The sequence below is a fragment of the Triticum aestivum genome, chromosome 4A (assembly GCF_018294505.1).
Source record: "Triticum aestivum cultivar Chinese Spring chromosome 4A, IWGSC CS RefSeq v2.1, whole genome shotgun sequence".
Classification (NCBI taxonomy): domain Eukaryota; kingdom Viridiplantae; phylum Streptophyta; class Magnoliopsida; order Poales; family Poaceae; genus Triticum; species Triticum aestivum.
Window position 1 is genome coordinate 559440149 of NC_057803.1, and position 11876 is coordinate 559452024.

Consider the following 11876-nt stretch of genomic DNA (forward strand, 5'->3'; position numbering starts at 1 on the left):
CTCTCCATCCGAAATTACATGTCATCAAAATGGATAAGGAAAGGTGTATCTATAACTAAAATATGTCTAGATACATCCTCTTTTATTCATTTTGGTGATAAGTATTTCCGGACGAAGAGGGTATTACTTAGATATTGAGATAAAAAACATGTGACCTGTGAATGAAAAAAGAAGGATTGATCGTCAACAAAAAAACTCAACTAATAATTTTTAGGTCCAATCGGCTGGGATTCAATGATTTATCATGTTTTTTGATGAATGATTAGCTAAAAATACAAAATATTTGTCAGCCGACGATTGTATTATACGAGTTTCATCCTTCATGTTCTATCATTTGCTCACGTACACACAGCACAAAGGCTCGCACAAACGAGATATGTTGACATAACAGTAGATGATACATTGTTTACATATGACAAAATTTGCGCATTTTGACACGGTACGACAAAACTGGCGCTGTGAAGGGTCCACTAACATACTTCAGTGAAGAAAAAGAATACAACGAGGCTACTCAAGAAAGAAAAGCCACCAAAGAGAAATTGACCCAGACTGCTATCGCGCCAGATGATAATAGCAGACATTATGTGCTGCTACATCTTGGGAGTGTCATGCCAGACAACTTGCTTGGGGTTGGAAACATTTCACGGCGGTGATGAAAAAGAATGGGCTGCCTGCCTGTTACGAGGGCCACAAGTTCAAAAGCTACTATGGATGGATGGATCATGTCCCGTATATGTGTCTGTGGACCGGTGGGCCGAATCCTTGGACGACATCCATCCATTGCTTCTCTACTACCAGAATTGAACTGTCCAGTAGGTGGCCAGCAAACAGCACCGGATCTTTAAATGCAAAGAAGGTGAAGTTACTCCTTTTCTCTTGTTTCAAATCTTCGTCACGATGCTTCCGCTTAACCTTTGTTTTCGCAGCCTTTTGTGAGTCTGTCTTTTCTGATGTTGACAATTGGACATCCTGAACAACTGGCAATCCAAAATCAATAACGCACATTGCCCTGGAAAAGAAAGAAACATTTATGCGTTCAGCGTCATGTTAATCATTGTCAGCCTTCTAGTAACAAGGCAAAAAAAAGCTAGCAGAGACTATGAATTCCCATATAATCAGATTTCCTCGCAAATGCCAAGTAAACAAATCAGCACTTCATGAAACATGTATTAAATCAGCACCAAGAATGTGTTAACGCACAGGGCTCAGAACATTAAAACACCAGCAGCATAAATGAACTAGCCAAAAACAGGTCAGCAATAGACGACACTAACTAGGAAAACACTAAGCATTAGAAGGTTATTACCTGGCACTGTATATCATGACTGAAAATGGGCTCATTTTATGAAATGAGAGGCCAATGACCTCTCCAGGGAAGTCTTGGAATCTTGTGGGTAATTCATGTGTATGACGCTTAGACCATTCGCCCAGTTCTTTTGCTTCCACATCAAATACATAAACCTCATTTTTAGATGTAGTTATAACAAGGGCATTGTTCTTGGGACAAAAGCCACCAGATGTAACCGAGCCACCATTCATTCTCGGTATGAACCAGTGTTGCCTGCAGATAATAGAAGGTTTAGATATGGTACAAAAGCATGCCTTCCAATGCATAATCATGAAACTAATGGTCTGCCAAGTCACATGCTAAAGGACTGCAAAACAGAATTTGTGAATGGCAAGATTACATTGTACTCCGTACATTAGCAAATTATTAGTATCTTACTAGGCATGAAAGCACATTCAGAGGGTCACACACAATCGACTGATATGAAGCATACCTCTGGACCTCAAGGTTAAATATGTAGACATCCCCAAAGCAGTTAGCTGCAGCCACCCACTGCCCATCAGCACTCACAAACATTTTTGTGACAGGTGGTTCTTTGGAAGAAGTTTTTGTTCCATCTATCTTTCTTGTAGGGCGAAATATATTTGAAATTTTTCTTGACGCAATATCCACAACCTGATTTGTGCAGTAGAGATGAAGTTCAGAAACAAAATAACAGAAGAATGAGAAGACAAAAAAAACATCACCATGGGCTCAATCATCAAGATGTATTTCACCGTACAAGAAATAAGTCAAATCATTGGGGATAGAAATCACATCCCTGTTCTAAACCTTGTGATTTGACCATTCATGCTCAATTCAACACTAGTAAAGGTACGAGTAAAAAGGCCCAAAAAGACAGAAGTGGACCCATATCAATTTGTACATTCAGATTAGTTAGACGTGCTACTACTAGGTTCAACATCTTATAGTACTATACTGGATGTACAAAACTTCAAATGGACTATTTTAACTGCATATTGTAATCTACTAGAATTGTTTCCAATAAGCTATGAGATGAATAGCTTTAGGCTCATGGCAGCCACAACAACATAAATTAAGCAGTTACAATGCACAGATAATGGAGATCATCTGCTAATCGTTCTCCTACGGGTCAGATCAAAGAAAACTTACATAAATTTTCCCATCATTGCAAGATAGAACCAGACTGGATGAATCATCAGTGAACATCATGCTCTGAGAGCATGGTATTCCCTTTGGCAACTCTATTTTGTCTAGCGAGAACTTTTTTCCGCCCTTGTGTCTTAGTGCGAAAAGGCAGGGCTTTACACAATCCGAATAGGCAAATAGCATTCCATTGGTAGAGACAGCACTTGCTATTATTTTTCTAGACCCCTTGCTTTTAAGATGAACAACTTGTCGTATCGTAGCATCTCCTCCGGATGATGTACTTGGAGTCAGTTTGTTCTTAACTGATACAAGTAGAACGTCCAAGCAGTTGACAGACTGGACAAGCATCACAGAATCTCCGTTAACTGTGCAATCTCTTGCTAAATTTATCAATGGACGTTGAGGTGCAGGGCAGAAGTTATGAGGTGCATATAGAGTAAACTCCCGTGCAGAATAAGCAAACAGCTTGGTGTCATCCCCACCAGAAATGAGCATCGGTACACCCAGATGTGCCCACTTGCGGTAACTGAATTCATCCTTGCGGCGAACCTTTACCACCTTTTCCTCTGGTACAGCATCTGACAGCATAAAAGAACACAGATAAATCAGTGTACACACAATTGGAGGTCAGGTTACAATATGCACCAACACAAACCTTCTTTGCATATTGGTACGGCCATAGTCAATGCCCTTACATCATGAGAGTGGGCCCTAACATATCCCACATAGACCCACTTGTGCATTTGCTCTTCAGCCACCTTCTCATTATGAGCACTGAACTCATTTTTTGATGCCTTGTACAAAATTACCTAGAGATCAACTGTTCAGTTAGAAAGCGAAGAAAACCAGGTACAGCATGCTTGACTCAAGGGTTCTTGAATTGCAAAAAACAGAATTAACACATTTAATTGAGAAGTCTACTTCCAATTTATATGATGTATTTACTGCACAACTGTAATTTAAGAAAATGTCCCAACATGTATTGCATTCAACAATAACAAACAGCTTCTCAAGTTTTTTAAGGCAAAAACACACATAGAGATAATTTTTCGCAAGTGTAGTTAATCCACCTAACATCTGTTTCAGCAATGCTACCAACCTGCCCATCAGATCCTGCAGAAAATACCCGGTTCTGACTAGGCACAGTTGCTAGTGCATTAACATCGCCTTTATGGTAAGTGTGGGCTTGCAGAAGAGTTCCATGGCGGTTATCCCAAAATTGAACGCTCCCAGAACTATCTCCGCTAACAAGGGTTCCGCACCTACATAGCAACAGCAATAATCAACACAAGCAAGTAGAGGAAGAAGAACATTGGACATAAGAAAATGCGTTGTCTCACCTTAGAAATAGTAATGACCATATACAAAATTCACTTCCACTACCAGCACCCCCTAATCCAGCAGTGATGCGATACTTTTCATGGAAAATTGTTGAATCCCAGCATCTGATTAATCTGTAGAGCATAGTACAAGACTATATCACAAAAATGAACCCATAGAGATTGCATCCCATAAAAAAAAGCGATAACCTATAACTGAGAAATAATTATATAAGAGAAAGAAAGATGCTCAACAGTCTAATTATATACACGTGAAGAATCACATATGATCCATCATAAAAAGCTATTTACACTGGAATGGTATGTTAACATACCCATCGCTGCTTCCCGAAAATATGAATTTGGCATTATTACTCCATGTTACACTCAAAACTCGTCCTGCAAGTAAGCACGCACATAAATAAATAATCACCCTAGTTGAAATCACTGCCAAAACAGGGAGATTTAAGATATACAGGACATACCGCTCACTCTTGGAAGAGATCTATAGTAGGTCAGCGGGCCAGATTCAGGCACATTATACAAGCGTACAGAACCATCGTCACATGCCAGAGCCAAACGCGGAAATTCATTCACACGATACGAAGAGCTTGTCTTGGCAGAATCATCTTCATCATCGGAGCTCTGACCATCATCAACATAACTTAATTCAGAGTCGGTGGATCCATTATGATTTGCATGGCCATTCACAGCACATCCTGAGCTTTTATTTCCAGAAATCAATTGATCATCCGTAGGCTCCATGGCCATCTGCCAGACCGGTACCCCAACAGTATCTAGGACAGTCTGCAAAAGAGAATAATAAAACCATCATGATTACATCCACAAACTCACAATGACTAAATAGGATAGCAAAGCTATAAGTATACAAGTACATTCAAATAAAAACAGATGTATAACCATCCAATGGTACTTATGTCGGATATACACTCCTAGCACATTGCATTTTCTGCAACCAAGATGGTAAGAAGACCAGGCATTCTACAACCCAATCACACGCTTACGGGCGGTATGCACAAAACCTCGAACTTCAGGTCATTGCTACAGACTGTCAACAAGTTGGAAACCTATCCCCCTATGTTTGTGAAATGACGAGTGCGTTCGAATTGGAAGTGAAATGTAGCACAAGCACGCGAAGTGCGGCACCTTTTGCTGCAGGTGGAAGAGATCCCATTCAGCCACCGACCCATCAACGCTGGAAGAGAGCAGACGGCCCCCTGCGCCATTTGGCACCCACACAAGCGATGTGACCCTCGACTCCGCGCCTCCCTGTATAGTCTGCGGCCACAGAAACCGAAAATCAGGTCACGGCGAAATCCCGGGGTCGCTCGCAGAAACCTCGGCGCGGCGAGGAGGGTGTGGGGGGGAGGGAGCGTACGAGCTGGTTGTGCCACCCGACCGAGCCGGGGGAGACGAGCCAGAGCTCGAGGGAGCCGTCCTCCCGCGCGGCGGCGACCTGGGAGGCGCAGGGGGAGGTGGCGAGGGCGACGATGGGGGAGGGGGCCCAGGCGACCGCGCGGCCGCCGCAGTGGTGGATGCGGAGCTTCTCCATGCGCGCGTCGGTGGCGGCGATGGCCGCGCGCCGGCCGGCTGGCTGGCTGCTCTGGCGATCCGCGCGTTCTAGAAGGTTCCGGGGTGGGAGCTCGGGGGCGGCCGCGATGGGGGCGCGCGCGGCGGGATTGGGGGGCGAGGGTGAATGATGCTCAGAGAGAGGCGGCTCGCCGCTCGTTAGGGTTTTGCGGGGCGAGGAGGTCAAGTAGGGTTGGCCGGGACGCAAGCGTGAGGGCCACGAGAGGTGAGGCTGGCGAGCTGGGCCTTCTTGAGCGGCGGCACGGGTTTAGTGGGCTTGAAATGTCGACGATGTGGTGGTTTTGGGCTGTAAACCCTTCGAGTGTAAACCGGGCTGTTCTCAGAAAAAAAAAAGTGCGAAAACGGTCTTGCCTGAACCAATCCAAAATGATGTTTTCAGTTACTAGTAACTGTGTTCCCCTCAAAAAAATGTTAAGTACTAGGAATTGTGTGTGCATGTTTTTCAAAAAAAAAAAGCGTATGTGCAATTGTATTGCATGTTAACATTCCGGTTAACATTGATGTTGATACTAGGCATGCTATTTATTAGGAGAGAGAATGCTAAATGTGTTTAGTGCTAAACATATTTAACACTAACACCAAAGCGATGTGGATCATTGGATAGACACTGTTGACGGGTGAGATATGTTCGATTTTCGCAACTCGCTCTTTCTATATTGATATAGCTAGGTTAGATAAAGAAGTATTAATTTCTCTTTTCCAAAGAAGATGAAATCAAACCATGCAGGAGTATTAAGGAAGAAGAGGAATACATGACCGAAACATAAACACCCCGCCAAGTACAACAGAATGCACGCCCCCTATAAAGATCTAAGCATGAAGACTAGGATATCGGTCAGCCACACCGAAACAACTCCATAAAAATGGAGGGTGAAACATGACCTACGACACCACACTCTACCAACTAATGGAGAATCCACATCATAAGAGGCATCGAAGTGTTTAGAGAATTTCTCTTGTGGCCCAGGAGTCGATCCATGGCCTCCTGCCATAGGTCACAAATGGAGAGATCGTTTCGCGCAACGCCTCATGCAAGCAAGCCCATTGGAGCAATGTGCCCCACGAGATAGACATGATACTGCCTCTCAAGTATAAATCAAAGTTAAAAGTGGTAGCATGAAAAGGTGAGAGAACAAAGCAAGGCAAGAACCATCGCACATTGGCTTGATGATCCTTCTCATGTTCTCACATGAGTCATTGTTAACGACGTAAGTATTTTGCAACCTTCATTCGGAAAGATATTGCCACTATGTATTTTAAGATGTACTTTAATTGTCGATAAGACCAAGAATGTATGAGATGTCTATTCTAACAAGTATACCATTGGGGATTTCTTTAAAATATGAATTCAACGATACTATTGATCTTATCAATATTCAAAATAATTTTTGTAATGCGCATTAGGTTAATACGGATAGTCCATGCTTTCATAAGAAAATAGAACCGTACAAAGTTGGAAAAAAATAAGTGAAAAGCTTTAATTTGCTAGTGAAGGTTGATAGATCAATATCTTGAATTGAAACATGTTCGTTTTTGTGTTCTTCTCTTTTAGTTAGAAAAGAGGGTGTCGGCATAAGATCAATCATGGAGGCATGACATGGCTGGCAACCGAGGTTAGAAACCTTTTCACTGACATATGGCACATCAGGCACCTAGGACAAACCCCTACGGTAGGCATTTGCCCCCTCCTATGTGGCCACTGTAGCAGCGTCTCACCAAGCTACGGAAGGTGTGAACTCCTCACCATCTCCAAGCTTTGATTCCGCACAAGCTAATCCAATCTAAGGTGGCAAAATGATTGCCCCCTCCAAGTCCATGAATATTCTTAGTTTTTGCACACAAGGGTGATGCGAATTTTGGGGCTAGATTTTTGCCTAAATGATTCGGACCCTTTGAATTGGGATCGTTTGGAGTCACAGAACAGTTTGTGCTCCTCTCTAGAAGTTGCTCTGAATTTTCGATTTCTGCTTCCAATTGAGTTATCTCATAGGTTACCAAATCCCATTATTTGTATCTATGTCCATGGCCTCACCAGACTTTCGGAATATACATGTTGGCTATGTGATCTTTCACGTATGGAGAGAGGGAGAGAGACGAATTAGATGCACCCACATTGTTTTGAACCATCATTATTTTTCCATCCAATGACGTATATTGAGCATGGTGACCAATGATATTTGGTATTACCTATTACTTTATGCATTACCATAGGAAGCTAACATTTTTGGAAAGTGTCAAATCATTATATGGATGCGTATTGTTCTATGATTACACACTATACCACTATACTGGCAATAATACAAGAAAAAAATGAAGTGGTCCTTTCTCCCAAGAACATGATTTTTGACATTCTATTTGGAGCTCCATAGATTATTCATCGAGTAGATATGATGCTAGATTTTTCAGTTGCACATACCACATCAGCTATCATTTAGCTTTGGGAGAGGACCAACGGGAAGGTATCATATGAGAATTAATGTGTTCTCTACCACACATGGACTTTGGACATTCTACGCATTTTTAGTTGCACCTGGGGTACAACTAGAGAAGCCTTTTAAAATCAAGTGGGCGTGTCGACGTTTTAATAGGCATTGCTTCATAGTGATAATTATTCTAGCATGTTTGGCGCCTCTTGATACAGCGAAACAACCTTATTTTCAAAGGGCTACGCTCATCCTTGGGTAGGTAGCACGGTTTTGTAACCGAGGTCGTCTACGTGAGTTCGGGGTGGAGCAACGGCTTGTTCCTCTATTGTCATAATGTACTGACAACTTAGCTTAGGGTAGATAGTTTCTTTGTTCTTTTATTGCCTTATAGGTATATTCGCTTGCAAAAAAACTTTGAATTAGTGAAAAATAGTGGATGGGGTAGGTGGGGACCTTCCCAATTGTTTGCAAAAAAACTTTGAAATATTTAACATGCAAATAACTAACCGTTTTTACCATGCATCAAAGTATGGTAAACTAATAAATTTTAATGCGGCATTTCCTTGGAGCATTAAAAGAGCGAGAGAAGGGGCGAGCAACCACATGATCCACGTGCTCCTCTTTTTACCGTGTCGATTTCACTGTGCAACTAAAGAGATGAGAAATAAAATCGCCCTTGAGCCTGTGGATTGGGCAGCTCTCTCTCTCTCTCGTTCTTTCCTCCCCGAGTGAGCAGGTGGCTAGGGTTGTCGCCGCCACCTTTGCCCCTTCGGCCCATCCCAGCTCGTCTGGCGTTGGCCACCAGAGAAGTGCACCCTCATGTGACCCGCTCCTCTCCTGAACCTTCTCCACTTAAAGGAAAGAATCCTGCTCCTGCATGCGACCCCGGTGGCCAGAGATGGCGCTGCTGCACCCCTGCGACTCCTCACCTACTACTCCAAACCACATCTGGTACAAGACACCACGAACCATCTCGCCTAAGTGACATCTCCACCACTTCATCCACCGGGTTGGCATGCCCAGGAGAATGTCAGGATGTGCTCCTCCTGGACACCTCATGCAAGGTCCTTACTAATGATCCCCTGCTTTTACTCCAAGTGATAATTTTTTGCAGGTGGACAAGGTAGAAGACCCTCTAAAATTTGGCATGCTATATACCTAAGAGATGCATCCCCACTATGTTATTTAACTTAACATGCAGCCTATCCACCCCTGCAGGCCTGCCACATCAACACTCCATTACCAGCTTATGGATGGGCCCGACCACCACAATAGCCCTGCCACATTAGCCTTTGTTACCGATTGACCAATGAACATAACTGTCATCTCACACCTCACGATCCATTTGTACTCATGTGGACATGACGCACTCCAGAAAAGCTACGTGTTATAGATGGTTGCAACACTGAGAAGAGCACATTTTAACTTGATATTTACTATGAGAGATCATCCTAATAATTGACTATTGCACAATCAAAGAGTGCAAACAACAAAGGGATGAACATCTCAGGCAATTCATAATAGCATGATATGGTATAGCCTTGGGTATCGGGAAGTCTTCGCAATCTTCTTGAATCTTCAGTTGAAACGTTATTGTGGCATCAAAAAAACCTGTTGTCGTGGTAGCCGTTTCAAAAACGTTGTTGTGGTAGTAATTGCAAAAATTGTTCTCGTGGCACTAGTTTCAGAAAATGTTGTCACGACACACAAAAAATCCAGTGCCCTCCTCCATGCGCCTGGTACAACCGCCTCACACAGGGGTCCTTCGTGCAAGCATGTCACCGTCACCTGTAACCTATAGACTATCTCTACATCTACTACATTAAAGTGGCAATCATGTGGCTCCAGTCATCATGTCGTACTGTGACGCGCAGGCCACTTAACATTACAACATATAATCATCTCATACATAAACTCATTATCATTACGAAGGGTATACCACATCCCATGTAACCTGCAAAACCAAGTTAGACGTCCTCTAATCGGTTTGGCAAATTTTAGTTGCGTGGCTTCTAGGGTTTCCGGATAGCACTAGCTAGCTACGTCCACCATCAAGGCGATAATTCTTGTTGCTAGATTAACTTCAGGGTGTGCGAGGGAAGAGACTTAATTAAAATTTTCTAGCCCCCCACTAAACTTCGTCGATACACGTGAACCCCTAGAAGATCGAACATCTTCATCGCCCTCTCGAGTCCGTGACATTTCACTATTCTTGACTATGATGAAGCCCAAAGAATTGTTAGCAGATCGTCGACAGTTAGAGACGATCGATTGTCAGAACTTTATGCAAAAGCTACATCATGTCGTCAATGAACTGAATCAAAGAAACACTTGAGGGAAGCATAGCAAGAACATCAAAACCTCACATCCACATGTGATCTAGATCGAAACCTGTATCTACTCATAGAACCACTCTGATACCATTATTGGGAAACATTGTAGAGAACAAAAATCGCCCTTGATCACCCAGGAACATTGTGTAGAGGCGATGAACGATTTGGATCAGATGGTTACCGACTCTGAGTTGCAGTGGAAGAAGACAAGTCGGTGTAGATCGTGGTTGGAGTCCCTCGAACCGTAGATGAACGACCCCGCAAACCACCCATGAACAGTCCCTCGAACGGAAGACCAAAACCATATGTCATTTGTGTGCTTTTGTTGATCATGTACTAAACACTATCATTTGTGTGCTTGTCATGATCATAAGCACAAATAGCTCATTCTTAGTACAACATCATCTCACTTATCTCATATCTAGCTTTTATAACTGCAATTTTAGCATCATTCTCTGTAAGTTTATCTTGCAATGCTACAACTCTGTCTCCTCCCCCTCTCTGTTCTTCATTGCACTATCCACTCCCTTTAGCATCCAGCCAAAAATTTCATCGCATAAATCTCCCAACAAATCACACAGAAACGACGTCGTCGCATCATCACACAATTCAACATACGCACAATCACTTGTTCATCATTCCAAAACAGTTTAAAAACGTAAAAGAAGAAGAATCAGAAAGATATCCAGCAGGGAGAAAGGAGGAAGAAGCCACTGCCGGTGTCAAAACCGACAGATCTCGGGTAGGGGGTCCTGAGTTGTGTGTCTGAGGATCGATGGTAACAAGGGATGATAGGGACATGATGTTTACCCAGGTTCGGGCCCTCTTAATGTAGGTAAAACCATACGTCCTGCTCAATTATATTTGGTGTGTATAAGGGTTACAAGAGTTGATCTACCTCGAGATCGTAATGGCTACACCCTAGCTGTCTAGCCTATGATTATTCTGATAGCCTCTATGGACTAAACCCTCTCGTTTATATATACACCGGAGGGGCCTAGGGTTGTACAGAGTCGGTTTACAAGGGAAGAAAATAGTACATCCGGACACCAAACTTGCCGTCCATGCATATAGGAGTCCTATCTGGACACAGGGGATAGTCTTCTGCTTTATCTTCACGGCCCATCAGTCCGGCCCATATCGAATAGATCGGACACCCGAGGACCCCCTAATCTAGGACTCCCTTAGTAGCCCGTGAACCAGTCTTCGATGACGATGTGTTCGGCATGCAGATTATGTTCGGCATTGCAAGGCAGGGTTCCTTCTCCTGAACATTTTAAGTTAGCTCCCTGCATAAAGGAATTGTGTCCGGCTCTGCACAATTAATACAACCCTTAGCCACAAAGGCAAGACGTCAAAATAGGTACAACGTCTTTTACTGACAACTTTTTCGGCGAAGCGTCACACTTGACTCTTTAACATTTCGAATCGTTTTCACGCCTCCCGTTTCGCGTTTCGAGGCTTAGCCTCCATTGGCACATCTTGTCAAAGCAGAGATCGTGCCCGCCCATTACGGAATTCTCATCAATGTGGTTTGGGTAACCCAACCGCACCTTACGCATGATCTCGTTGGGAATAGGTGAAGTTTATGGCTTGAGAGGGGGACGTTTGGTATTTTCACCGTCTATAAGAGGATAAAGATCCCTCCTTTTCCCCACGCCTTCTTCTAGCTACTGCCTTCCCACCTCCAAGCTCTAGCACGCACAACTTCGATCTTTCCCACTGCTGC

The 11876-nt window shown here is 43.3% G+C and overlaps 1 protein-coding gene across 1 annotated transcript; it reads right to left on the bottom strand.

Moving 5' to 3' along the window:
• Positions 1–361: 361 nt before the first annotated feature.
• Positions 362–5542, bottom strand: LOC123086958 (WD repeat-containing protein PCN). The gene is made up of 11 exons (XM_044508827.1): positions 5177–5542; positions 4945–5076; positions 4263–4584; positions 4113–4176; positions 3799–3912; positions 3558–3720; positions 3114–3267; positions 2462–3036; positions 1782–1963; positions 1307–1561; positions 362–1009 (listed from the first exon to the last, which is right to left on the bottom strand). The coding sequence occupies exons 1-11, from the start codon at positions 5348–5350 to the stop codon at positions 721–723; spliced, it is 2424 nt and encodes an 807-aa protein (XP_044364762.1). The 5' UTR covers positions 5351–5542; the 3' UTR covers positions 362–720.
• Positions 5543–11876: the final 6334 nt, after the last annotated feature.

Coding starts and splice junctions, on each gene's coding strand:
- LOC123086958 (XM_044508827.1), bottom strand. CDS start 5,350: ATGGAGAAGCTCCGCATCCACCACTGCGGCGGCCGCGCGGTCGCCTGG. Junction 4,585..4,944: donor TCTTCCACCTGCAGCAAAAG/GTGCCGCACTTC, acceptor TCTCTTTTGCAG/ACTGTCCTAGATACTGTTGG. Junction 1,010..1,306: donor GTCATGATATACAGTGCCAG/GTAATAACCTTC, acceptor TTTCTTTTCCAG/GGCAATGTGCGTTATTGATT.